Here is a 26114-nt window from a genome sequence, read left to right on the forward strand (position 1 = left end):
AAGAGGCCATGGTCCTCGCGCGCAAGCTCCTGACGTATGCCCAGCTCCACGTCGGGTCTATACCCCTCGTCCACTTCCACCGCATGGCCGCGCGGCTTGGCCGGCGGAACGACGCGCTGGGCGTTCTGCAGATGGAGCGCCTCGCGCACAAGCACCACCCACACACAGTCGATACGCCGCTGCGCCATGCGCGACTCCTCGCGTCAGCGGCCCTCGGGCACGGCGCGGACGTGCGCGCATGCTGGCAGGACCTGTCGTCTGCGGGGCCTGTGCCGGCAGCCGCGCACCTGGCGCATGTGGCGCACTGCGCTGCCCAGGACGATGCGCCTGCGCTCCAAGCCGCGCTCTCCCACATGCAGGCGGCGGGGCATGCCGTGCCGACGGCGCTATGGCTCGACCTAGTCGCTGCGTATGCGCCTCTCGCGCCCCTCGTAGCGCAGGAGCGCGCGAATTGGGCGCAGGGGTCGCCAGCCGACCTGCTTGTGGCGCTGCTGCCCGCGATGCTCGCGAGTGGCGCGGCGCGGTACGTGCCGGCCGTGCTGCAGCTCGCGCAGGTGCGTGGGAGCGAGGCACTCCCCAGCCCAGACGACGTGCCGCAGACGTGGGCAGCGGCAGCCGAGGTCCTCCCGCCCATCGAGCCGCACGCCGCGACGTTGGCGCTCGCTGCGACCTGGTGCGGACGCCGCGGACTCGTGGCGCCTGCGCTCGCGTTCTTCGAGGCAACACTGCACGCGGCACAGCCCCACGCTTCGTCCACGGTGCTCCCGAATGAGCGGCGCCCCCAAAGCGCGCGCTGCGAGCTGCTCGCCGCCGTGGAGCACGCCGCGGTCGGCGTGGTGCAAGCGCTGCGGCGCGCCGGCGAGCCGCCCGCAGCCGTGGCATTCGTGCAGACGGTGACGGGTGCGTCGCTCGGCATGCCGCCGTCCGAGCGCGTAGCGCACCTGGTGCCGTGCGTGCCCCGCACGTCGCTGCTGACAGCCGCCGTGCTCGAGTGTGCCGGCGCGCTATGGTCCGTCCCGCTCGCCGAGGCCGCGCTGCGCGACGCGCTCGCGCATGGCCTGCGGTACAATGGGCGTATCCGGCGAGCCTTGGCACGCCTCATTGTGCAGTGCGTCGATGCGCACCGCGGCGAAATGAGCCGCTTTTGTGCGCAGCTCGCGGAGCCGCTCCAGCCGCATGCACAGGCGCCGTGCGTCGCGAGGCGCATTGACCAGCTGCAGCACGAGCTGGCCTCTCTCGGCTTTGAGGACCGCGTGCAGCGTGCGCTGCTAGCGAGCGACCGTCAGCGGCGCGCGGCTGGCGAGCGCCACCCCGGCGGTGCCCTGCACGACTGGGTGCGCGACACGCCGCTGCAGCCCGAGACGCCCGCGGCGACGCCGTCCATCGCAACCGACGCGCCACCCAGCTCAGAGCTGCCTGCGCCTACCGGCACCGCCTACGCCGAGCGCCTGCGGCTGCTCGCCGCGCTTGGCGACGTCGACGGCGCGCAGCACGTGTTCCGTCGCCTGCTCGAGCAGGGTGTGGCCCTCCAAGTGCCTCATGTGGAGGCCCTGGTGCAGGTGCTGTGCCAGGGCGGCCGGGCGCGCGAGGCGTCGTGGGTGGTGCATGCGACGCGGGGGTGGGGCCTGGCGCCGACGCTGGCCATGTATACGTGTTTGATACGCACGAGCATGGACCTGGGCGACTGGCCGATGGCGACGCGCGAGATCCGGCACATGCAAAAGAACGGTCTGGTGCCGGATGCGCACCTGCAAGACACGGTGGCGACCGCGGCGGCGCGATGCGGCAGGCGCCATCCACATACCCCTCTTCCTACGGCTCTGCGCGACGACATTGATGTGACGCACCTCGCGAGTGTGGCGCAGCACTACCAGCTGCTCATGCATCGGCATGCGTATGTTGCAGCGCAGCAGTTTTACGCTACGTGCCTCGAGCGTGGCATGGTGCCCGACTATACGATGCGGCGCATGCTGCGGCGTGCGAGCCACTGGCTGCGCCACCGCACAAGCGGGGCCTCGGACGACGACACACGCACGACGGCGCTTGCTCTCCTCGACAGGAACGTGCGCGCCTCGAGCGCCGGCCACCCTGTGGATGCGACCGCGCCCTGGCTACGGCAGCGCACGTTCCGCCGCGCGCTGCTGGCGCTCGTGCGGGAGCTGGTAGCGGGGCGGCTCGAAAAGGCCCCGCGCATGGATACCTCGGCCCCTTCCGCCTAGATGTACTATAGGAGCAGGGTAGGCTTCACTCAGATGCGGGCGATGCGGCTGTGGGCGACGCCGCTGCGGGCGGCGCCGCTGCGGGCGCGACGCGTGCGTCAAGGGCGGCGAGCGCCATGGCGCGGCGGCGCTCAGCCTCTTCGCGGGCGCCGCTGCGCTGCGACTGCGCAAGGCTGAGCTCCAGGTCCATGTACCCGGGGCTCCGTGGCACAAGGTGCGCGGCGTAGGCTACGCGGTGCAGTGCATTGAAGACGGGCGCGAGCACAGGGCGCACGAGCGGCGGGAACCACAAGACGAACGCAAACTCGTCCGAAGGGTCGCCGCGTGGCCCATCCGCGTGTGCCTGGTAGAAGCGCAGGTAGATCCACGACGTAATCCATGCAATCTGGATCGGAAGGAATCGCGGGAGGATCCCGAAGAAGCACGGCACATTGGCCACGCCCACAGCGAGCATCGGCAGGTCCTGGGTAAGCAGGCAGTACGTACGCGCGCGCGGAGCCACGGGATGGGCGGAAGCGTCGCTTCCGGCACGAGCTGCGCGTACGCCACGAGGAAGCCGGTGAGCAGGGTATGCAGGCCCTCCCAGTGCGTGGCGAACAGGAGCTGGTCGCTGCGCAGAATGAGTCCCAGCGCGAGGCCGAGAAACCACGTCACGGCGTTCGAAGATACGATGACCGCAGTGCTGAACAGCAGCAGCTCCTGCATGCCCCACTGCGCCTCGAGGAACGGCGCCGCAGCGGGCACAAGAACGACAAAGAGCACGAACTGGGTCAGAGCACGGCACGCACCTCAATCCACGTCGAGGTCGCAAACGCCGACGTAATGAGCACCCTGTGTGAGTCCGGCACACGCACCATGGAAAGCACCAGCTCGCGCCGACCACGAGCACGAGGGCCGGCGCGTCCTGCACGAGGGGTGCGTGGCCCACACGCACGGCGGCGAGCGCTGCGGTGCATACACAGAGCAGCGCGAGCAGCACGCGCGTTCCAGGCGGTAGCGCTACGGCCTGCGCGTAGACGCTAGCCACGCGCTCGCGCACGGCCTGCGTCCCACTTGGCGCCATGAGAGCAGAAGGCACCCTCGCCGCTGCGACACACTTGGAAATATGCAATTAACCGATGATTCTATGTGTGGATGCATGCCACTCGGGATCCAAATCCGAAGACATGTTGCGTGAGAGGCGACGCTGCTGTATTCTATCCCGCCGACGACCCTTGTAGTCTTCGTGCTGCACATACACGTCCTCGTCCTTGCCCGGCCAGAGGATCTGCTTCATGAAAATGGCACGCACGTGCATAACAAAGATAAAGAGCCACGTAGCGACAATCAAGATGCTCATGATGCTGCCGACCCACTTGAAACCCTCGCTGCGGAAGGCCTTTGCAAGCGTGATCGTGGCAATGGTGAGACCTGTGTTCGGGAAAACAAATGCCCACCAGTTGAGCTTGAACTTGAGCTGGCGCGCGACCATGAGCGTAGAAATGAGCGCGACGCAGAAGAACCAGACGCCCATGCTCCAGATGAATACGGCTACCCAGATCGCCAGCGTCACGGTGATCTGGACGCCAATCAGTTGCTGCTGCTCGTTGCTGAATGCCTCGCCAGGGCCGCTGAAGCCGAAGGGCAGGTAGTAGCTGAAGTAGTTAATGTAGTCCCGCGGGAAGTTATTGGCCATACCAAACAGAGCAAGTGCCGTGAAGCTCGGCGGGCCCACCGCAATAAACATGGCGGGGCGCGCAGCAGGCGGAGGCAGACCAAACTCGATCATGCGCCGGACATACAGCACGGACATGAGCGTGGCAATGGTGAAGCCAAGACCCTGCGCGGTAATACCAGCAACGAGAATGGGCACGGCGTGCTCCGGTGGCTGCATGCCACCTGTGACGGATGCAATGGTACCGCTAAGCATGAAGGGGAAGATCGGCAAGTCCCACGCAGGCGTCATATCAATCAACTTGAGCTTCGGCGACGTGAACAGCACCACGTACTGGAACACGGCCAAAATAAATGTAACTGCCACATACATCCAGAACAGGATACGCAGAACCCATATGAGCCACGGACCCGTCGCCGGCTCACCGTACCGGCCCATACACGAAATGATCGTGGCCATCGACAAGAACAGCGGGCCCAAGAACAGAGACTCCGTAGGGTGCGTAAGCGACTCGCGGAACGTCTGCGGCCAGCGCACGAAGCGGTAGGTGATGCACGAACACAGCGTCACAAACACGACCAGGTCAAAAATGTATACAACCTTGCCGATCGTGTTGAGGCCATCAAAGGAATGGGGCTGCGTGCCAGAGTTCAGAAGGAGCGCAAGACCACCTGTAGCCATGGGAAGCGTGAACCACGCCCACGTAAAATGCTCCAGACGATCGAAAAAGTTGCGCGGCTCGCTCAAGTTCGGGCTGTCAACTTTCACCTCCGTATTCGACTCGACCGGCGCAGTCTTCACCACCGCCGGCTCTTTGTTGACATAGTTGTGTACTGCGTAGACTTGGTCTCGATCTCGATGCATAAAGAGACCGGAGTCACGTCTGTTTACACTATTTAAAACGTTCGGTGCTTTCCCGACTCGTTCGAACGCCCACGAAGGGTGCACGCGAGAAATTAACTTTCGAGACGAGTTTGCGCATATTATTCGACCCGATGCCTCCACCCTGGCTCGTTCCCCTGCCTAGCCCAAATCCGGAGCGCGTGCACTGCCCAACGCCAAGGGTGAATAAGGTCGCCCTGATTCCAACCTGCCCAATGAGAGTTTTATAGGTGCCACGGCAGAATGCTTGCTCATCACGCAGGTCGCGCGAGACTATCCATCAAATCGTTGGTATCACGAGATTCGAGTCGCTAGGCTGTAACGCAGGCCGGCATGTTTCCATCCTGTCTTAGAAAGGTTGTGACAGATGTAGCTGCGGCTAAATAACCATCGTCGCCCAGGCACGGCACTTCACCGTCGCACCCGCAGGGCCCCCGACCCAGGGGTGTCTGGGATTTATGTATATCACGTCTCGTCGCCCAGCCCACCGTCTGGCATCGCCTTGGACGTCCAGTCGCCATAGTAGGCGTCACCATGTCGGGGGATACCACGCGATTTTCTGCCTCTGAAGTGAATCTCCTTATTTACCACTATCTGAAAGAATCCGGTTTCCTCCATACATGCTTTGCTTTTCGATACGAAGCACGTTTAGATGACTTGCCGGCGGCACGCGAGCCGATCGTACAACCGGGCCAGCTGCTGCATTATCTGCAGCGGGGGCTCATGTATGTAAGCGCGGAGCGCGAAGTAGAAAAGGTGTGTTTTGTCGCTACTGACTCCCTAGGGTGAGACAGCGACGGTTTTCGCCCCCGAGGCTCTGGTCACGGCAGACACCGCAAAGGCGCATGTGCGCCTCACGCCGCCGCCGCCAGTTCCTGAAAAGAGCCAGCAGCAGAAAGATGTATCTTCACAGACCATGGAAACAGGCCCGGCACCCGCTCAGCCAGCACCTCAGCGCGTGCCGGAGCCCCCCGCCTCCTTGCCTTCGGCAGCAGCGACAGCGCCGACGGAGTCCCCAAACGACGACGTCGGCTCGAAGCGGCACGCAGGCTGGGACGTGGACACGTCAGAGAAGCGTGCAAAGTCGGATCCTGACGACATGGACCTGTCCGACGACCGCGAGTCGAGTGCCCACACGCAGTCGTCCAAAAGCAAGGCAAAAAAGGGTGTGCAGGTGCATCGCGTAAGTGGCCCCAAGGGCACACAAAAACGCTTACCAGTTCCAGATGTGCCGCGCTCTGAGGACCCGAATGCAACTGTGCTCACTGGGCATGGGGCTGAAGTGTTTGCTTTGGCCTGGAACCCCACCGTCCCCAACTTGCTGGCAAGTGGCGCAGGGGATGCGACAGTGCGCATTTGGGATCTCTCCTCGTCAGGCGAGGAACCCGCGGTTTGCAAGCATCTGCCTCCTACACAAGCCAAAAATGTATCTACTGTGGCCTGGAATCCCGACGGCACGCTTTTGGCCTCGGGATCGTACGATGGTATCCTGCGGCTCTGGACGCCTCAGGGCGACCTGCATCTCGTCATGTCTATGCACCAGGGGGCCATTTTTGCCGTGCGCTGGAACCGCAAGGGCAATATGCTTCTTACTGGCAGCGCCGATGGGACTGCCATTGTTTGGGACGTGAGCAGTGGGCGCACACGGCAACAGTTTAGCCTGCATTCGGATAATGTTCTGGACGTGCAGTGGCTCACCGGCGACATTGACAGCCAAGTGGCGCATCCGAACCCGAGCGTGGCTGATGCCGTCTTTGCCACTTGCTCAGCAGACAACAGCGTGCAGATCTGCAAGGTCGGCGAGCCCAAGCCCCTCAAGTCCTTGGTGCGTCACACGGACGAGGTGAATTCGATCCGCTTCGACCCGTCCCAGTCCCTTATTGCATCGGCATCGGATGACGGGGTGGTGCATGTATGGGCCGTGGATGTGCCTGGTGTGGCAACGTGCACCCTCGACAAGGCCCCGTCCGAGAACAGAGCGCCTGCACGCCTGCTTCAAGGACACAAGGAAGAAGTGTATGCGCTTGCCTGGAGCCCAACGGGTCCGGGTTCGACTCATCCCGATCAACCGCACATGCTAGCCTCGGCTAGCTTCGACCACACTGCTCGCCTCTGGAATGTGGACACGGGAGATTGTATCCATGTTATCGACAAGCACGAGCGCAGTGTCTATGCCCTGTGCTTTAGTCCATGTGCGCGCTACTTGGCGACGGGTGGTATTGACCATCGAGTTCTCGTTACGCGCATCTCAGTACGTGATTTCTATGTCGAACTAACCATCCAGGACGGAGAGCCCGTCTATGAGTACGTCGGAGGAGGTCCGGTGATGGATCTTGTGTGGCACGCGCGCTCCTCGGAAGAGCCACGTGGCTCGACCCAGCAGCTGGCCGTCGCCCTAGCGGACAAGGCCCTCGTGGTGCTAGATCTCACGGCGAGTGTGTAGCCACGTGTAGTATAGAGACGTCTTTGGTATCACGTGAGATCTACGTAGTTTTGCAGGATGTCACGTGGTTCGTGGAGAGCGTCTGCGAGGCCCTCTACGAGCCCGGATCCCATCTGTGTCTTCCAACGCACATCACTACCTCAAGTCTTGGACTGACTGGCTACCCACCAGCTCAGTTATTCGATCAGGAGCTTACAGAAATCTACACTGTATTGTTCCTTGTACCACTTTCTGTGCTCAGTTCCTAATTTATCAATATGGCTAAGGTTGGACTTCCTAGTATGTATTCAGAGGGGATCGCCGAGAACAGAAAGCTAACGCTCAACAGAGAACATTGCTGCTGTCGCTGCCCCCGAGGTCGGCTCAGTTCGTCTTTTTGGCAAGTGGGAGTACGTATTGCAAGTGTAAAGTTGGTGCTAACACGATACAGCGCTCAGGACGTCGAAGTGAAGGACATCTCCCTCACCGACTACATCTCGCTCCGCAACGCGGTGTACGCCCCTCACACTGCTGGCCGCTACGCCACCAAGCAGTTCCGCAAGGCCCAGATGCCCATTGTCGAGCGTCTTGTCAACGCTCTTATGTTCCACGGCCGCAACAACGGTAAGAAGCTCATGGCTGTCCGCATTGTCGCGCACGCCTTTGAGATCATCCACCTCCTTACCGATGCCAACCCTATTCAGATCCTGGTGGACGCCATCATCAACACTGGTCCCCGTGAGGACTCGACCCGTATCGGTTCGCAGGGTACTGTCCGTCGCCAGGCCGTCGATGTGTCGCCTCTGCGTCGCGTGAACCAGTCGATTGCGCTCCTCACCACTGGTACGCGCGAGTCGGCTTTCCGTAACGTGAAGAGCATTGCCGAGTGCCTTGCTGATGAGCTCATCAACGCCGCCAAGGGTTCGTCGAACTCGTTCGCCATCAAGAAGAAGGACGAGCTCGAGCGTGTGGCCAAGTCCAACCGTTAAAATTTGTATGGGTACCAAGCAGGCTTGAGTACGTCGTCCGCTCGCCGCTTGTACTCGGGCGCATGGAGGCTACCGAACAGGAGGGCGAATCCTGCTCAGGTCGCCCTGTGTATATCCTCATGGGTCGGCCATGGACTGCGTTGCGTCTACGTACATCCGCCGCCTTGTAGTGCCTTTGGCATAAACAAGCGAATGGCAGTCCCTTGCTTTATCCCTGGGAGGCTAGCCTCTATTCTCCTATATTTGAATTAGCGATGTCAATCTAGAACGACACAAAAATCATGTGTCTTGCATGGATATGTCAAAGAGGCCGTGTTGGAGAGCGACCGGCCTGTCTGCCATGGCTCCAATATAGATCACGTGGTCGAGCTCCACTAGGTCCGTACAACGTGCACGGCCAGTACCCACGCGATCGCTACGATCTCGTATTGGTCTATGGCGTCAAGTATAGGTCGGGCGTGCCTGACACGTCGAATCGCCACACCGCTTCTCTGTTCATTTTCGCATAGGGCCCCGGCACGTCCGCGCGTTTGGCATGCATTTTCACCAAGTGTTGCGCAGCCGCTGCAGCAGCATCGCTGCATCTCGAAGCAAGAATGGCAAGCGCTGCACAAGCAAAAACTGGCCCAGATCGAGAAAGACATGAAGGAAAAACGCAAGCGTAATCAAAGTGCAGCCATGTATGCAGCAGCCGTGGTACGAGATGACGCAACTGACAGGACAGCTGATCTCCGCACTCGGACTAAGCTATGCAGCTGTACCACTGTACCGTGCCTTTTGCTCAGCAACGGGGTATAGCGGTACGCCCATGACTGATCCATCACGCTTCTCGGAACCATCTCGCCTGGTTCCTTCCTACAAGGACCCGCTCAATGATACCAAAGCGACGCAGCGTGTCCGTGTGTCCTTCAACGCAAGTACATCGGATGAGATCCCTTGGACGTTTGTGCCGGAGCAACGCGAGATCTATGTACTTCCTGGTGAAACAGCTTTGACATTCTTCAAGGCCCATAATAAGTCCCAGCATGATATTATCGGCATTGCCACTTACAATGTGATTCCTGACCGTATTGCCCCCTACTTTAACAAAATCGAGTGCTTCTGCTTTGAAGAACAGCGCATTCGTGCCGGTGAAGAAGTTGATTTGCCTGTGTTCTTCTTCCTCGACAAGGACATGTTGGAAGACAAAGAGACACGCGACGTCAAAGACGTCATCCTGGCGTATACCTTCTTCAGTGCGCGTCGCAACCCCGTGAATGGACAGCTTGAGTACGTTCCCTGACCTATGTGATGCATCTAACGCAACAGGCCTGATACAGACTTGTCACTGTACCGTGTAGGTAAGGACTCGTTATAGCACAGGCGTAGAATTACAAATTACGGAATGCAAGAAGTAGGAGCCGAATCTACTCGCTCTTCTTCTTCTTCTCCTTCTTCTCCTTCTTTTCCTTCTTCTCTTTCTTCTCGCCCGCCTCCGCAGCCGCTTCCTTCGCCTTCTTCGCTTCCTTCTTCTCCTTTTTACGGCGCTTGCGTTCTTCCTCGTCTTCGGCGCTGTGGTCGTCGCCCTCAGCCTTGCGCTTCTTCTGGGACTCCTTGGGACCCTCTTCATCCTCGTCGTCATCATCCTCATCGACATCCTCGTCCTCGTTGGCAGTCTCTGTAGCGGCCATAGACACGTCCGCCATGGATGTATCCGCGCCAGCCTCCGCCTCTGACTTGGAGTAGTCAACATATTCCTTCGACCATTTTTCGGGCGTCACACCCTCAATCTCGTGGCCATGCTTATCGAGCTTGCCTTCCTTCACCAGTTTCTTTTTCTCCAGTGCCTTGGGACCAAGACCCCAGCGGCGCGGGTACGTGTCACGCTCCATGATGCAGCGCTTGACTTTCGCCACAATGCCGTGGTCGCAGGTCGACAGGTCCACCGTGGTCATCTGGGCAATGCCAATCGCAATGGCCTCACCCTTGGTGGTGATAAGGACAACCTCATCATTCAGCTCAATGTTCGACTCAAAGCGCAAAAGACCTGGGATCATCAATTTGGCACCGTAGCAGACAGCATTCACCGCACTATCCTTGACAACAATACGCTTGTAGCCCACAAGGAGGCTTTCCAGAGGACGAATGACCTGACGAAGGTACGACTCGTCACGCTGGTTGTCATAGAGCCATTGGGCATCAAGCACATCATGCATGGTCACGATGTCATCGTTTTCGCTCATAGCACCGCTGCGAACACGACGAAGCTCCTGCATGTGACCGCCAACGCCTAGCAGAAGACCCAAATGCACGCACAGCGTACGGATGTATGTACCAGCTTCACAGCTTACCCAGAAGACAGCGAGATGTCGGTCATTGTCAAATTCAATGAGCTTGGATTCGTAAATTGTGCGGATACGCAGCTGACGCTTCACAGCCGAAATCAGCGGGGGGCGCTGGAAGAGAGCACCAGTGAGCGTCTCGAGAACGCGTGGGAGCTTGCTAGGGTCCTCCAGCTTGTCATGCAGGCGCAGCACAGCCACATACTCCTTACCAGCGCCCTGTTGCGACTTGACCAGACGAGTTGCCCGGTCAATGCAGACGATCAGACAGCCCGTTACCTTCGGGTCCAGAGTACCCGAGTGACCAGTCTTCTCGACACGTAGAATGCGGCGCATCCAAGCAACAACTTCGTGCGAAGACGGGTTCGAAGGTTTGTCCAGGTTGATGACGCCGCTACTCACATACGATGCAATATCGCGCTTGAGCGGCGAGCAACCGTGGGGAATCGGAGTGAAGTGACTGCTGCGCACAAGAAGCTTGTCATAGTCCTTTAGAAGTAGTGGCCATTCAGAGAAGCGCAGACTCTGGCCAGAGTTGTCTGGCTTGATCATAAAGTCGGCGTTGTCAGCCATGACCTGCCACGATGCACAGCGAGCTTTTTTCAGGCCACAGACGAGGAGGGACCAGGGCTAGTGCCATGTGAGGCCACGTGGTTAGTCACGTGTTGACATGGGTGCCCATTATGCAGTTCTGCGTGCGCATTTACTCTCTTCTTACGCTTTGCTGATCCAAACCAGTAGGCTGCTTGCATTACATTGAACATGGCTGTCACCAAGACAAACAAGGTTGTTGGCGCTGGTGCGTCCAAGGCTGCTGCCAAGGGCCACAGCTTCTTCATTGACTTCAGTGGCCCGGCCAACGACCAGGTCCTGGACGCTGACGCTTTCGAGAAGTTCCTGCACGACCGCATCAAGGTCGACGGCAAGCCCGGCCAGCTTGGCGATGCCGTGCAGATTACCCGTGAGGGTGAGGGCAAGATTTGGGTGAAGACCACTATCCCCTTCTCGAAGCGCTACCTCAAGTACCTGACGAAGAAGTTCCTGAAGCGCGCTGAGCTCCGTGACTGGCTCCGTGTGGTGGCTACCTCGAAGCCCGGTTTCGAGATCAAGTTCTTCAACGTTTCGTACGACCAGGAGGAAGAGGAGGAGGCTGACGAAGAGTAAATTTTCTCCGTCGCTCCCCCAAGTCACGATGCTATTGTGATAGAATCATTGTAGTTCCGTGATCAAAAATGTGCTGCTTGCCACAAACAGGCGCTATCTAGCGATCTAAGGCCATGATTTAGTAGCCCTTAGGGATCTGGCGTTTATGCCCTGAGCTGCGTTTCTTGCCATCCCGCTTGTCACGGCGCTTTTGCGCGCGGAGCTCTTTCTTCATACGTGCATCCACCATCTTATAGCGACCTTTAGTGCCCTTCGGACGACCCTTGATACCGCGGTTGGGGCCACGGGCAACAACGAGCTGGGGTGCCTTCTTTTCAGTTTTCTTGCCACTTCGAGCCAAGATCTTGCTGATATTCTCGGCCTTCTCCCTCTCCGACAGGTCGGTGTTCTCGTTGATCGCCTCAGCCTTCTTTTGCGCTTTTTCAAGGCGTAGGGCAGCACGATGCTTCTTGCGAGCCTTGGCTTCAGCGATCTTCTTTATAGGACGAGCATCAAGCGCGCGCTGGCGTGCACGCAGAGCATCGACAGCCTCCTTGGTCACAGGGAGGTTGGTCCGGTAGTGCTTGTTTTCGTCCTCCAAGAACCATTCAGGTAGACCCGCTTTGTCATTGAAGCTGTGACGATTAAACCCTTGGTTCACTAGGTCTGTCTTGGTCAGCTGGCGGTTCACAAGCGCATGGGCCAGAGAGACAGCTTCGGCTGTGTGCAGACCATGTTGCTTGATGCGCGCTTGCTTGGTAGCGTCAACATCTTCATCGTGCACGTCCCATTCACCGTCTGGAATGTCTTCATTCGTGGTCGAAGGCACAAGCTCAATGTCGTCACCGTAAGTCTCGACATCTTCCTCCTGGGCAGAGCTCTCTTCCTCGTCACTGTCCTCCGCTTCGAGTGGAGGAGTCGAATCCTTCGCAGCCTCCGTCTCAGGAAGAAAGTCCTCAAGAGGCACCATATCCTTAAAGATTGGATTGTCGAACCACACCGCCGAGGCTGCGCTCTGGCGTTGGGCAGCTGCTCCGGATGGCTCCAGGTTCGTAAGAAGGGCCGACTCCGCGGGAGCCTTCTTGGTTTGTCGTGACTTGACCGGCGGGACGTTTGCGGTAGACTCCAACTCTTCACGCTCGTCATCGTCGTCCTCGGCGTCATCGGAGTCGTATGTCTCTTCATGAAATTTGCGTTTGTTCATTGCGTCGTATCCACGCGCGACAGGCCCTTCGTCGCTGTCTTCGTCCTCATCCTCCTGCTTCTGCGAAATGCCGTCCCATTCTTCGTACTTGGATGAGTTGCGGCGCGCCTCTTTCGCACGGAACTTGGCATCCTTGCGCTCCAAGTGGTCCTTGTATTGCTCATACATAGCATCCACGTTGGATTCGAGTTCACGCAGACGAGTCTCTCTGTCGTCCTCGTCCTCATGCTCGTCTTCTTCAGCATTAAGGGCCTCGCCCTCCATGTCTTCGTCCTCGAGCGCATCATTTGCATCCAAGAGCTCCGCCGCACGTGCATGGCGCGGAGCATGTCGCCCTTCGATAGCATCCAGTGAGAACATATCTTCACCATGGAGAGCCTCGTCACGCCAATCCTCGCCAATATCCATGGCTGTCGTCATGTTGAGCTGAAGCTTCTGGAGGGCCTTGGCACGAGCCTCGTTACGTTTTCTACGCTCCTTACGAGCCCGCTTCTGGGCCTCTTCGTTAAGGCGCGAAAGCTCTTCATCGATGGCCTCCTCCTCATTCAAGGGTTCCATTTCCACAGTTGTCTGTGCATCTTCTGTGTCTTTTCCCTTGGGCTGGTCTAGCTCTAGTGAGTCACGCACGGCCTTGCGCCACTTGATGAGCACAGAAAAGTCGCGACGGCCAAGTACCTTGAGGTCCTCACAATTGGCTACCACGTCCTCCGATGTAGCTGCGTGCTTGAGAAGGGCCTTGTCTTCTTCTGTATCGAAGGTAATGCGGTTGTATGTACCCAGTACGGCAATCGGGTCCATGGCGCGTATATACTTGTCGGCGCCAATGGCTTTATACAGGGTATAGTTGCCGTCTTCGTATCCCTCACGCTTGCGGCGCTGCTTTTCTGGGTTAACGACGTTTTCAAGGAGATTGTGCGAGCTTGTGCCCTGCACAGGATCCGAATCGAGTTCCTTGAAAACATGGCGGGGATCTAAGAATTTGGGATCGATACGCGAGAGGTTTCGGAAGTTTTGGCATACAACGAAAATCTCGGCGGAGACATTACGCGAGGACGGCGGTTTAGTCGCTTCGACGTGGTGGAAGAGCTGATTGAATACCCACATGAGGTTGTTGTAGTCCTTCGAGCGGAATACCTTGGTCACAAACGTGCCGCCGGGACTCAGGAACTCCACGGCGAGCTTGAGGGCCTGCAAGGTAAGTTCAGATTGTGTGTAGGCATCCTGCACCCACGCTGTACCGACATTAGGGGCACCGTCGTGGAGTACAATATCGGCACGCCAATCTTTGAGGGTCTCGCGGAGCTGGTCACGACATTTGAACGAGTTGATATCTTCGGCGAAGGTGATGCAGCGGGGAATGGGCTTGATAGCGACGAGATCTACACCCACAATAAGACTTCCTGGGGGCATATGCTTACTTGCTACCTGGAGCCAACCACCTGGAGCAGCACATAGATCGATACAGCAGCGTGCATTCTCAAGAAACTTGTATTTTTTGTTCAGTTGCACAAGCTTGAAGGCAGCACGCGAGCGGTACCCTTGTTCCCTGCGCGAATGTGTGAGATATGCAGCATACTTACTTGGCAAGCCAGTAGAACTTGTCAAGACGGCCTTTGCCCGCCTTCTTTTCGTGCTTCCCCATGGCTTTGGGGGGCAATCGTCGACAAGAGCGCCACGGTGTGTCATCCTGAACTTTTTTGGCCTCGCTTGGCTAAGCATGTCCACGTGACCTTTTCGAGGTGCCAGAAGAAAAAGCCCGCTGTGGTGAACCCATCGGCACGATGGAGCCGGCGATGGACGACATCGACTACTCGGACATCGAGGCGAAGTACGCCGTACCTCTGGATGAGGGCCTTGAGAACGTGATTGTTATCAATGGCGTTCCTGTGATCACAGAGGCGAAGGAACAGCGTTTGCTTGAGGCCATCCAGAAGCGCTTCCGCACATACGCTAACATCGAGTTGGACTTGGCATCGATTCACATGCTGTATGCCGACAATGGCGAAAGTAAGGGCTATGTCGTGATTGAACTGCAAGACGCGGATGAGGCGACGCATGCCATTCGCACCATGAACGGCTATGCCTTCGATAAGAAGCACCGCTTCGTGGTGAGCCGGTTCACTGACGTTGAGCGTCTGGCGAATATGGACGAGACGTACCAAGACCCCAAGGAAGAGCCATTCGAGCAGCGCGGGCACTTGCGCTCGTGGCTCATGGACGAGGCCGGCCGCGACCAACTCGTCATGTGTGCGCGCGACGACGTGCAGGTCATGTGGCATAGCCGGACGGCGCAGCCGCTCGAGGCGCACAAGCGGACCCGCTGGACCGAGTCCTATGTGCAGTGGTCGCCGCTCGGTACCTATCTCACTACCTTCCACCTGCAGGGTATCGCCCTATGGGGTGGCCCGACGTGGGAGCGCATCATGCGATACCCCCATCCGGGTGTGCGCCTCGTTGACTTTAGTCCGGATGAGAAATACATGGTAACCTGGTCGCCGGAGCCTATCCAGGTGCCTGAGAATGCGCCGCAGGGTCCTCAGTTCTTCGCACCTGAGGACGAGGGCAACAGGGTGGCTGTCTGGGAGGTCCGCACCGGTCATCTGCTGCGCACATTCCCGATTGTGCAAGAGGATTCGGCGGGCCCGAACGGTGTCGCTGTGAAGGGCTTCAGCTGGCCCTACCTCAAGTGGAGTGGCGACAGCAAGTATTGTGCAAAAGTGACGCCGGGCAAGTTCATCAGCGTGTACGGACTGCCCTCCATGGGCCTGTTGGACCAGAAGAGTATCAAGGTGGAAGGCGTTGTGGACTTTGAGTGGTGTCCCTTGGGTGACAAAGACAAGGAGGCATTGGAGCTGTGGAAGGACGGCAAGAACCCGAACCTGCCAAAGGGCTTCAAGAAGCCCCGGGACAATATGCTGGTGTACTGGCAGCCTGAGGTGCAGAATCAGCCTGCTCGTGTCACGGTCATGAGTGTCCCTAGCCGGGAGATTCTGCGCTCGAAGAACCTCTTCAACGTCGCCGACTGCAAGCTGCACTGGCACCCGCAAGGCGACTATCTGTGTGTCAAGGTGGACCGGCAGACGAAGACCAAAAAGACAGTGTTCTGCAACTTTGAACTGTTCCGCATGCGCGAGAAGGACTTCCCCGTCGAGGTGGTCGAGCTTAAGGACCCTGTGGTAGCCTTTGCGTGGGAGCCCCAGGGCAGCCACTTTGCGGTTATCTCGAGCAACGACCCGAACCTGGGTGTGGTGGCACCGACCATTGCTCTTAAGACGCAGCTGCACTTCTTCCACCTGCATCCGCGCGGCGACTTCCGTCTGCTTAAGTCGTTCGACAATAAGACTTGCAACACCCTCTTCTGGTCGCCACGAGGCCGCCACCTGCTCGCTGTTACCCTGGGCTCGTCGTCGAAGTTTGATCTGGAATGGTACGATGTGGACTTCAACAGCGACGCGCGCCAGAACAGCTCGAGCGAGATGATCGAGGAGGTGAAGCTGATCGGCAGTGGCGAGCACTACAGCATTACGGACGTCGAGTGGGACCCGAGTGGCCGCTACGTCACCACCTCTTCGAGCTTCTGGCGTCACTCTATGGAACATGGGTATGTGATCTGGGACTTTAGGGGCAATGAGCTGCAGAAGAATGTGATGGAGCAGTTCAAGCAGATTCTGTGGCGTCCTCGGCCCAAGACTCTCCTGAGCAAGGACCAGATGAAGAAGGTGCGCAAGAACCTGAAGGAGTACTCGAAGATCTTTGATCAGGAAGACCAGGAGGCAGAAATGAGCCAGGCCCTGGCTCACAAGGAGGAGTACAAGCGCATGCTCGATGACTGGAAGGCGTGGCGCAGTCACGGCCGCGAAAAGCTCCGAGCCGCGAGGAAGGAGCTTGGCATCGATTCGGCGATCGTCTCGAGCGCCTCGCAGCTCGAAAAGGAAAGCACGGAGGAGGTGCAGGAGTGGGTCGAGGAGGTACTCGAGGAGAAGGAGGAAGTAGTTGCGTAACAGGGTCGCTCGTAGCCCATGTTGCATGTTACTACATAGATCAGAGCCTACCGTGGCTTCTACGAACTTACTTGGTAGCACCGTGCACCTTCTTCCACTGCGAGTTGGCGCCGAGGCACGACGAAAGGACACCAGCCAGGCCAATAACACCGTCGTTGGCGTTGATCAGGCCCGTCGCCGTACCAGGGTTGACCCAGTCGCAGCAGTCCTGCAGCATCTGCAGACGCACAGCCTTGGTCTCCGAGGAGATCTGGTTGAGCTCGACGCGGCGCTCTGCCTCCTTTTCGGCCGTGGCCTTGGGGCGCACAGCGAGCTTGGTGCGCTCCGACAGCTTGTATAGCTTGTACAGACCGCTGACCAGCGAGAACGTCAGACCGGCCAGCCAGAAGCGCGCGGCGTTCTTCGCGATCTTCTCGTACGTGGCCTTTTCGAACTGGTACGCCTTGGAGCCATGGACCCACTGGAATGCGTCCAGGATGAGGTAGAAGGCATAGCCCAGCTGACGACCCACCGCCAACGCCCTGAGCACAGGATCAGGCATGGCAAGTGCCTTCATGGCAGCCTGGAAATGCTCCAGGAACTTGCCGACACGGAAGACTGGGTAAGAAAAGTGGGCACGTACGCTTGCGGCTCAGAGCAATGCTCGACTTGATCGACGAAAAACGCGTCACCGTCTCCTTGGTCGCACCCATCGTCACAAAGTACCAGGCCAAGAAACGCGCCAAGTACTGGACAGCGCGCGCGGACTTGTCACGACCTACTGTGGTGCTCCAGAACTTGAGCTGCACTGTGTTAGAGAGAATCGTAGCAAGATACGTGCCAGGTTCGAGACATACGGGTGCATCACGATTTGCTGGGCCGAGGCCATATTGTCGCAAGAAGCAAGCGAGACCCAACATGAACTGCTGATGCCGGGGTAACCGGTTGTGGAGAAGCCTCTGCCCGTGGGCCATTATGCCCTTCGCTGATTCGCTGCCTTCCTACCTGCCTGCAAGTCCCGGGCGAACGACGCGTTGCCGGCAGCGTCCGCACGTGAGGTACACTACATGACCGTGCACGACCGTTGCGCAGCTGGCTCCGCGGCCAGCCGGTCGGTCGTGGCGCTAGCCTCGCGCGCGAGGCGCGCCTCGATCGTCCGGAGAGCGGCCTCAGCCTGGGAGACCATGTGCTCTGCCACTTCAGGCGCATTGCTTGGGGGCCGCGCCTTTTGTAACGGCACCGGCGGCGGCGACTGCATGCGACGGCCCAGTCGCACGGCGCGCTCGTACACGCTGCGCGCTTCCTTTAGGTCCGACGCACGTGTGTCAGTCTCACTGGCCCCTCGCCCAGCGACGAGCATGGCCCCGTAGTTCATCAATGCGGGTAGAAAGTCTAGTGTTAGCCGATCGTGCATACGTACTTCGTGCGGCCGCTGCAGCAAACCATTCGCGCGCATTGTGGTCATCGGGGAGGACGCCATGCCGCATCTTGTGGTCCTCGCGGCCTTCCTTGGTCGTTGGCATAGCGTCGGGATGAAGATATAGAAGCCCCACATTGTAGGCACTGGCGGCATGGCCTTTCTGGGCGGCTTGCATAAAGTAGCGTGCGGCTAGCGCAGAGAGTTTCGCGCACTCGGCCGTGTGGCCGCCGTCGGCCTCCTTCTTCGCCTGCCTAAGATGGATCGTGCCAAGCGCATGGCTCGCAAGTGCGCTGCCACCGCGGGCTCCCTGCTGGAAACAAGAGGTAGCCCGTGATTTATCCTCCTGTATGAGTTCGCCCGAGTAGTACAGTTGGCCCAACTCATACCAGGCATCCGCATACCCGTTCCGCCCAGCCCTCTGCCATAGGTCAATGGCCATTTGCACTTGCTTGTCGTCCCTCTGGGGGCCTGTTTGTGATAGGAGCTTTGCAAGGACAAGACGACCCATGCCAAACTGAGACTGTGCGTGCCCTGTGCGTGCCAGTTGGGAGTAGACCTTCGTAGCCTCCTCAACCTGCGCGGTCTCCCATTCTTTCGTCGGCGCCATTATCAGTCCTTCTAGTACCATGGTGGCCCATGAATAGCCGGCATCTTCGCTGCCCCGCCGAAAGGCAATATGATAGAGACGGGCCACAACACCGAAGCGTTGAGGACTACGCGTCATTTGTAGGATAGCAGCGGCCAAGGCACGCAGTGCACCGGCTGACGCCTTTGACTGTTCCACCACTGTGTATCAGTATGAAAGTGCGTACCTTCTAAGACTTGCGCCTCGCATTCGCGTATATTGGCTTCCATGTCGGGCACGTTTCGCAGAGTAGCCAGGTTTGTATTGGCGCTCGCGATGAGCCGGACTATTTGCTTTGCGTCTTCCTGAGGGAGCGGGTACTTTTTCATGAATGGAATCATCTCTGTCGTAAGTGCAGTCTGCGTACGGTCGGCGTCGGCGAATTCGCCCTGCTGAGTCGCATCGGTAGTCAGATACCGTAGCGTCTTGGTAGATGAGCCTGAAACACCATGGTAGTGCTTGGTGTTGTGTATGGGTGATAATAGCAAATGGGCGGCACTGTATGTCGCTGTTCCGTGCACGGCGCGTCTCAGCGCGACGGCTGCACCCCGCTGCTCGCCCGCGAGATTTCGAAGCATGACGCGCTAGACGTAGCGACCGATCTCCACATACCAAGAAATAGGCCAAATTGCCTTTACGCCATGTGGCTGATGAACACAGACTGCTTTATCGCATGATTTACATTTCTATGGATCCACCTTGGCAGCGCTACGCTTGAGACTTCGCGCGAGATCGCCATAGCAATGCTCACACAAATGATGCTGGGGTTTGGGGCGGTGGCAGCCTGGGCAATGGACCAAATCTGCGAGTCAATCTCTAGTATACATACCCACGCGGTCCTTGAGACCCTTGTTTGCAGCTCGCATAGCTTTACGCGAGTGAGATACCTTCTTTTTCGGCGCAGCAAGCAGAAGGCCATCCCATTGCCATACAGGCGCTGACGGTGCGGGCGTCGGCAACGGAAGCGCATCAACCTGCGCCAATGCCAGCCCATCGGACGGCCCACTCCCACCAAAGAAATAGTGCCATAGACGCTGCACCAGGGAAGGAGCGCCCAGCTCGCTGCTCGACCGAGTCATAGGCACCATGGCTGCCGCGTGGCGAGGAAGGGTATAACGGGGAGCCATGAAAGCGCTAAGCGCCACGCGCACACGCATCATCTGCACCATCGACCACATATTCCTGCACGTTGACTTGCACCTAGCTTCTGACCACACCACACGACCTAGGCCGAAGCGCGGTGCAAAGAGAAGAGGCCTAGCGCCTGGTGACCTAGTGAAATTACCTAAGCAGACAGACTCCACTTGGCTCGCAAGGTATGTCTCTACACGGTCTATCGGGTCCATTACTTGAACTGAGTCTCTGTCACACCCTTGCCCATGGCAGCCGTCGAAGAGACACCACCAGTGACGGTCTTGAGAAGACTGTCGATAAAGTCGGCGCCCGACCACTTTTGGTGGGTCAGGACATCGCAGCCAATCTCGCGCTCCTTACGCTGGACTAGCGAGACGTAAGCCTTCATGCCGTCCTTAGCGAAGCCCTTGGCAAACAGGTCACTAATGTAGGCATTCGAATGCAGACCACCCAGCGTAATGAACTGCCACACGAAGCCGAGCTTACCGAGGTCCCAGACGTAGTCCTTCATCTGCGACTCAGAGAGCTTGGCAGCGTCCCAGTTGAACGAAGGCGACAGGTTGTACGCCAGCCACTGCTTGGGGTAAACGGAGCGCACGCCATCAGCGAACTCCTTGGCCTGCGCGAGAATCGGCGACTTGGTCTCCATCCAGAGGAGGTCCGCGTAGGGAGCGAAGGCCACAGCACGGTTCACAGCGCACTGCGTACCGCCGCGGTACTGGTAGTAGCCCTCGCGGGTGCGGGGGGCCTCCCAGTCCCAGAAGAAGCCGCTCTTCTCATCCACACCGTAGCGGGCGGCCAGGGCGCGGGCATCCTTGTTCGAGAGCTTGCTGGCAGCCACCCTGAACTCATTTTGAATTTGCTCCGAGGCACCCTTCTTCGCGAGGGCAGCCACGACGGCATCCGAGAAGAGGCAGAGGTTGGCCTTCGTGGTCCATTCGTCCTCCACGGCCTGAAGGGCGTCACCGCGCTTGCCGCTGCGCTCGGCCTCGTTCATGACCTCAACGAGAGGACGCAGCTCAGTGTTGGTGGTACCCAGGATCCACGCGTGGTCGCGCTCGTCCACGTTGGTGGTGATGAGGGTGGCAGCCTCCGAATCCGTGCGTGCTACGACAAGGTTATCCACACCCATAATGTCGTACTGGAGACGAATGGCAATCAAACGGTTGATATGCTCGGAGATAGGCACGAGCACCTTACCAGCCATGTGGCCGCACTTCTTGGTGCCGGGCGCCTGGTCCTCAATATGGATACCGGCCGCGCCCTTCTCGACAAAGAGCTTGGTGAGCTTCATCACGGCAGTGAGACCACCGTGACCCGTATCGGCGTCAGCCACAATGGGGCGCAGATAGTCAACATAGGGGGTCTTGGCGCGCTGTTCAGGGGTCATGTTGCGGCGAGCCTCCTGCTGCTTGCGGTCGTGGAAGAGCTGGGCCATGAACAGGTGCTCCACCTTGTTAGGGACCGTGTTGTACGGGTAGTCCGCCAGGTCGGGGCCGGGCTCGTTGGTCGAGCTGGCCGTGCTCGAGCTCTGCCAGCCAGAGACATAGACGGTCTCGAGGTACTTGGCCATCTGGGTCACCTGGACGGGGTCCAACGCACCGTAGGTGTGCGAGGTGGTCTTGTTCGCAGCGTGCTCCTCCAGCAGGGCCCACATCTTCTTGGCCTGCTCATTCGAGGGGTACTGCTGGCGGATGGTGCCACGCTTGGAAACGACAGCTTCGGCGGAGTAGGGGCGGGTCACGCCCTCGAAGCGGGGCGACTTCCACCACTGCTTCACCTGCTCGACCTCCTTCTGGAAAATGGCGTCTTCGTTCTTTGGGTCGTACGGCATAGTGATGAGGTACAAGGGGCCAATTATGTCCGGAGCCGGGGTATATATACACGGCTTCTCCGCGTCGGCAACTAAGCGTATCTCGTTGACTCGAGTGGCATATTCTAAAGCTTCAATAGAAATTCCTGCCAATCACGAACCGCGTTGGTCTAGCTAGACCGGCCCCCCGCATCACGTGAACCGGCTCGATCAAGCCGAGCCAACCCTGTGTCGGCGGTCGCTCTGCGAAATTGAGCCAACGGCAGGCGGGGTAGTTCCTTGGGATGGTGCAGGCGCGCGCGCGCGGACGAAGTCGGGGCCGTGGTCCCCGGCCACGTCGTCCTGATCGATATGATCGATATGCCTTCTCAGATCCTCATCTCCAGCCCGATGCTTTTGTAACGGGGTCTACGGATTCTGACACGAGCGAGACGACAGACAGGCAATCTGACTCGGAAGACGTGGGATCGACTTCCGACTCCTCGTCCGCCGAGGACGATGGGCTAGGTTCGGCCACGGACCTGGTCACATCGGTGCCTGTTGCAATGTGGGACTTCCAGCACTGTGACCCGCGGCGCTGTAGCGGCAAGAAGCTGTCTCGCCACGGCCTCATCAAGGAAATGCGAGTCGGCCAGCGATTCCGCGGGATCGTACTTACGCCGCATGCCACGCAGGTGCTGTCTCCGGCCGACGGGCCGATCCTGCGGGAGTATGGCGTAGCCGTAGTCGAGTGCAGCTGGGCGCGTCTCGACGAGATACCCTTTTCAAAAATCAAAAGCCCGCATGAGCGACTTCTCCCGCGCCTCATGGCAACGAACCCTGTCAACTATGGCAAGCTGTTCAAGCTAAACTGCGTAGAGGCCCTTGCTGCGGCCTTCTACATCTGCCAGGCGCGCCCACAGGGAGACCAGCTGCTGGCCAAGTTCGCTTGGGGCGAAAACTTCCCTGCTGTGAACCAGGCGTACTTGGCCAAGTACCGCCGGTGTCGCAGTGCTGCAGAGGTCGTTGCTGCCGCCGATCAATTCGCCGCGGACGAAGAGTTGGAGCGACAAGAGCGGCGCCTGGCTTCTGCGCAGCTTGACGGCTACGGTGCTATTCCATTGCCGCCCACAGAGGACGAACAAGAGGACGACGAGGGCTCTGGCTCCCGTTGATAGGGCCGTTCACTTGGAACGGCACCCGATCCTGTAAGAAGCTTTCGTTCGAATCGGGGTGCACGCTCCTGTCTATAGACCAATCAGTGAAGCAAGCGCATGCACGGTCCGCCTCCAGCACCGTTTTCTGAAACGCGCAGACGCGGAACCTGTGCACAGCACGCGACTGTGCATAAGCGTTCGCGACACGAGCTGGCACCGTCGCGCTAAGTAGTTCCTACTAGATCTGCGCTTGCTTGCCCTGCTTCCTCCGTTGGCTTGGTGTGATGGCACAAACTGCAGCGCCTCCCCCTTTGACGCCGCGCTCGACGGGTGTCAAGGGGCGTCGTTTTGCCTCGGGACTAAGCATGTCCAAACACTCCTCCCAGCCCAACAAGCAGGCGCCGGTTTCAACTCCCCGTGCAGCTAGCAGCGCGATACCCACGGCGACCTCTGCACAGACGCCTCGCCGCCGTCGCTTCAAGGATACTCGCGAGTTGGATGTGCTTAGGAACGAAGTCTCGTATTATTCACGCAAGTCTGGCATGTCCTCGCCCTACTCTGCGAGCCGCCCTATATCACCGTCGATGGACTCGCTACATCTCAACGGCGTTTACAGCATACCTCAATCACCAAATGGCCTTGGCTCCCCAACAAATGCCAGCCAGACGAGCCTTCTGCGTAGCTCAAACAGGCCGTCTGACTGGACGGGGACTGCAACGCCCATGTCGCATTTTTATGGGCCCAGTGCCAGTGCCCTGAGCGAATCTCCTATCTCTCGCGTACAAGTCCCAGAGGGTATGGGCGTAGGCGTGACCGAGAGTCCCTACCCCGTGTTTGCAAAGTCCGTCGAGAGCGACACGTTTGCCATGGGCAACTCTTTGCGCGGCCCTGCATTTTCGAACAACCAGGATATGCTGCGTGATGCGGGCGTGTATGGTCCTGCTGCATCCTCATCGCCCATGCAATCCATGATGGACTTGCCGCAGACGGCATCGCAACCTGAGCCCCGCTCACTCATGCAATCGTGGCACAGTGTCGATCGAGCAAGTGGACCGACATCAGACATATCAAACACACCACAACGGTCGCTATCGCCCTCACCCATGGGCGGTACATCTGTCCCCTCATCCCCGTCGCAGTCGGTCAGTGAGCCCATGGGTGAGCAGGGCCGTGCCCCCCCCTCGACCTCGATGCCGCCCCGTGCATCAGGTGCATCAGTTCCGAGCCAGGCACGTCCTGCACAGGCGCCTACGCGATCCAAGTCGCCCTTGCAGCAGGAGGTACCCCTATCACCTCGACCGCCGCCTACGACGCCGTCCAAAGGACGCGGGCTTTTTGGATGGCGGCGTGCTTCTGCGGCCCCCAAGCCACCGCAAGAAAGCCAACCAGTATCTGCGCCATCGTCCGACTCACGTCCCCCTCCGCCGCCTACGTCAACGCAACCGCCGCCGGTGCGGCCATCCACGAGTAAAGCGACCACGGCTGCCAGTGCCAAGCCATCGGTCGGAGAGCCAAAGCGCAAGCAAGGTCTCTTTGGTTTCTTCAAGAAGGGTGATAAGGTTCCTACCCAAAGTGCGGCGCCGGCTGCAGGCCCTCGTGCACCGTCCCAGAGTGCCCCTGCGCATAGCGCGCCTTCCGTACCAAAGGGGACGCCGACCCCCTCCAATTCCGATGCCCCCCCACCAGAGAGTGCACCTCTTGCCGCTGCTACACAAGGTTCCGAGCGTCCCCTGCCGGAACCCGCCTTGGAGACTGGCGCCACACCACGTATCTCAGAGGGCTCTGTGGCGGCACCGGTCGCTCCAGAGCCGCTCAAGCCGCTCAATGCTCCATCTTTACTCAGTCCGACACCATCACCTACCTCACCGGCAGTTGGAGCGCCTGCTTCCCCTGCGGCTGATACACGTACCTCACCGGGAGCTAGTGCACCTGTTTCTTCTGCGACTGAAACACGTACCTCATCGGGAGCTGGTGCACCTACTTCCACCGCTACAGGAACACCTGCCTTGTCGACAACTGGAGCATCTGCTCCCTACCGGGCTGGAACACCTGCCTTATCGACAACTGATGCACCTGCTTCTGCGGCTGGAACATCTCCCTCACCAGGAGCTGGTGCACCTACTTTCTTCGCGACTGGAACACCTGCCTTGTCGACAACTGGTGCACCTGCTTCTGCGGCTGGAACATCTCCCTCACCAGGAGCTGGTGCACCTACTTTCTCCGCGACTGGAACACCTGCCTTGTCGACAACCGGAGCATCTGCTCCCTACCGGGCTGGAACACCTACCTTGTCGACAGCTGGAGCGCCTGCTTCTTCTGTGGCTGCGGCACCTGCCTTGTCGACAGCTGGAGCGCCTGCTTCCTCTGCGACTGCGGCACCTGCCTTATCGATGGCTGGAGCCCCCGTGTCGTCGGTGGTTAGGCCACCCGTTTGGTCGCTTTCCGCTGCTGCGCCCACGGCGCCGCCCAAGCCGGTACAAGAAAAGCCCGAGCCTCATACTTTGCCACCCTCTCCCATCCCATCATCTGCTGCAACTATGCGTCCTGTTACTACAAGTACAACCAAGACAATTCCGACTTCAACCTCTGCAACCAACACGCCGCCCATCGTGGATTCTATCTCTTCCTGGGTCTCCATGTCCATGCTATCGCCTCAGCAGTCGTCTTCGCCTCATTTCGAGACGCGCCCATCGGCGAAACCCGCTGGACTTGCCCAAGAAATGGCGCCGCCTACGACTGCAACGTTCCCACTTTCTCCTAGGCCCTCACCGGCGCCGATGACACCACGCACCTCTGATGCCCCTGTCGATTCGTCGTCGTTCCCTGCATACCTTTCGCCTCGTACTACGATGGAAGAAACTCCACGTCCGGTGCCTGCGCAAGACCAAGGGAGCGCGCCGATGCCCAGCATCTATGCCACGTCAGAGCATCATGTGGGCAAGGAGTCTCTCGCGACGACACATCTCGATCCTGAGGAGAGTATTGCCAGCGTGCATGTCGACGGCGAGGTATTTGGCGGCGAGGGCTCGAGTATTCACGAGCCTGGTTTGCTGCGCCTCTCTCGCTCGATGCAGGACATGCTGCGCGTTTCGCTCCAAAATCCCGCAGTACTTGGCGATATCGACAGCCGCGATTCGAGTAGCTAGCGAACCCGTAGAAACTACCGATGGAG

General features: G+C 59.1%; 15 protein-coding genes across 15 annotated transcripts; 7 read left to right on the plus strand and 8 right to left on the minus strand.

Annotated features, from left to right (window-relative positions):
• Positions 1-2244: 2244 nt before the first annotated feature.
• On the minus strand, positions 2245-2924 carry MSY001_1609 (uncharacterized protein; the record flags this gene model as incomplete). Its single annotated transcript, XM_018883417.1, has 2 exons — positions 2245-2682; positions 2706-2924. The coding sequence occupies 2 exons, from the start codon at positions 2922-2924 to the stop codon at positions 2245-2247; spliced, it is 657 nt and encodes a 218-aa protein (XP_018740179.1).
• Positions 2925-3415: 491 nt separating this feature from the next.
• On the minus strand, positions 3416-4554 carry MSY001_1610 (uncharacterized protein; the record flags this gene model as incomplete). Its single annotated transcript, XM_018883418.1, is given in 2 exon segments — positions 3416-3440; positions 3458-4554. 2 exon segments carry the CDS (start codon positions 4552-4554, stop codon positions 3416-3418), a joined length of 1122 nt encoding a protein of 373 aa, XP_018740180.1.
• A 924-nt stretch (positions 4555-5478) lies between these two features.
• Positions 5479-7198, plus strand: MSY001_1611 (uncharacterized protein; the record flags this gene model as incomplete). Its single annotated transcript, XM_018883419.1, has 3 exons — positions 5479-5511; positions 5540-7006; positions 7040-7198. 3 exons carry the CDS (start codon positions 5479-5481, stop codon positions 7196-7198), a joined length of 1659 nt encoding a protein of 552 aa, XP_018740181.1.
• A 257-nt stretch (positions 7199-7455) lies between these two features.
• On the plus strand, positions 7456-8166 carry MSY001_1612 (uncharacterized protein; the record flags this gene model as incomplete). The annotated part of the gene is made up of 3 exons (XM_018883421.1): positions 7456-7477; positions 7527-7591; positions 7636-8166. The coding sequence occupies 3 exons, from the start codon at positions 7456-7458 to the stop codon at positions 8164-8166; spliced, it is 618 nt and encodes a 205-aa protein (XP_018740182.1).
• A 703-nt stretch (positions 8167-8869) lies between these two features.
• On the plus strand, positions 8870-9523 carry MSY001_1613 (uncharacterized protein; the record flags this gene model as incomplete). Its single annotated transcript, XM_018883422.1, has 2 exons — positions 8870-9435; positions 9475-9523. The coding sequence occupies 2 exons, from the start codon at positions 8870-8872 to the stop codon at positions 9521-9523; spliced, it is 615 nt and encodes a 204-aa protein (XP_018740183.1).
• Positions 9524-9572: 49 nt separating this feature from the next.
• On the minus strand, positions 9573-11060 carry MSY001_1614 (uncharacterized protein; the record flags this gene model as incomplete). The annotated part of the gene is made up of 1 exon (XM_018883423.1): positions 9573-11060. One exon carries the CDS (start codon positions 11058-11060, stop codon positions 9573-9575), a length of 1488 nt encoding a protein of 495 aa, XP_018740184.1.
• Positions 11061-11249: 189 nt separating this feature from the next.
• Positions 11250-11651, plus strand: MSY001_1615 (uncharacterized protein; the record flags this gene model as incomplete). Its single annotated transcript, XM_018883424.1, has 1 exon — positions 11250-11651. The coding sequence occupies one exon, from the start codon at positions 11250-11252 to the stop codon at positions 11649-11651; it is 402 nt and encodes a 133-aa protein (XP_018740185.1).
• A 118-nt stretch (positions 11652-11769) lies between these two features.
• MSY001_1616 (uncharacterized protein) lies at positions 11770-14476 on the minus strand (the record flags this gene model as incomplete). Its single annotated transcript, XM_018883425.1, has 2 exons — positions 11770-14380; positions 14415-14476. 2 exons carry the CDS (start codon positions 14474-14476, stop codon positions 11770-11772), a joined length of 2673 nt encoding a protein of 890 aa, XP_018740186.1.
• Positions 14477-14615: 139 nt separating this feature from the next.
• Positions 14616-16835, plus strand: MSY001_1617 (uncharacterized protein; the record flags this gene model as incomplete). Its single annotated transcript, XM_018883426.1, has 1 exon — positions 14616-16835. One exon carries the CDS (start codon positions 14616-14618, stop codon positions 16833-16835), a length of 2220 nt encoding a protein of 739 aa, XP_018740187.1.
• A 67-nt stretch (positions 16836-16902) lies between these two features.
• MSY001_1618 (uncharacterized protein) lies at positions 16903-17703 on the minus strand (the record flags this gene model as incomplete). The annotated part of the gene is made up of 3 exons (XM_018883427.1): positions 16903-17432; positions 17458-17622; positions 17652-17703. The coding sequence occupies 3 exons, from the start codon at positions 17701-17703 to the stop codon at positions 16903-16905; spliced, it is 747 nt and encodes a 248-aa protein (XP_018740188.1).
• A 442-nt stretch (positions 17704-18145) lies between these two features.
• Positions 18146-19437, minus strand: MSY001_1619 (uncharacterized protein; the record flags this gene model as incomplete). The annotated part of the gene is made up of 2 exons (XM_018883428.1): positions 18146-19020; positions 19047-19437. The coding sequence occupies 2 exons, from the start codon at positions 19435-19437 to the stop codon at positions 18146-18148; spliced, it is 1266 nt and encodes a 421-aa protein (XP_018740189.1).
• A 108-nt stretch (positions 19438-19545) lies between these two features.
• Positions 19546-19947, minus strand: MSY001_1620 (uncharacterized protein; the record flags this gene model as incomplete). Its single annotated transcript, XM_018883429.1, has 2 exons — positions 19546-19579; positions 19685-19947. 2 exons carry the CDS (start codon positions 19945-19947, stop codon positions 19546-19548), a joined length of 297 nt encoding a protein of 98 aa, XP_018740190.1.
• Positions 19948-20204: 257 nt separating this feature from the next.
• Positions 20205-21827, minus strand: MSY001_1621 (uncharacterized protein; the record flags this gene model as incomplete). Its single annotated transcript, XM_018883430.1, has 1 exon — positions 20205-21827. One exon carries the CDS (start codon positions 21825-21827, stop codon positions 20205-20207), a length of 1623 nt encoding a protein of 540 aa, XP_018740191.1.
• A 263-nt stretch (positions 21828-22090) lies between these two features.
• On the plus strand, positions 22091-22960 carry MSY001_1622 (uncharacterized protein; the record flags this gene model as incomplete). Its single annotated transcript, XM_018883432.1, has 1 exon — positions 22091-22960. One exon carries the CDS (start codon positions 22091-22093, stop codon positions 22958-22960), a length of 870 nt encoding a protein of 289 aa, XP_018740192.1.
• Positions 22961-23307: 347 nt separating this feature from the next.
• On the plus strand, positions 23308-26088 carry MSY001_1623 (uncharacterized protein; the record flags this gene model as incomplete). Its single annotated transcript, XM_018883433.1, has 1 exon — positions 23308-26088. The coding sequence occupies one exon, from the start codon at positions 23308-23310 to the stop codon at positions 26086-26088; it is 2781 nt and encodes a 926-aa protein (XP_018740193.1).
• Positions 26089-26114: the final 26 nt, after the last annotated feature.

The sequence above is a fragment of the Malassezia sympodialis genome, genomic scaffold (assembly GCF_000349305.1).
Source record: "Malassezia sympodialis ATCC 42132 genomic scaffold, msy_sf_7, whole genome shotgun sequence".
Classification (NCBI taxonomy): Eukaryota; Fungi; Basidiomycota; class Malasseziomycetes; order Malasseziales; family Malasseziaceae; genus Malassezia; species Malassezia sympodialis.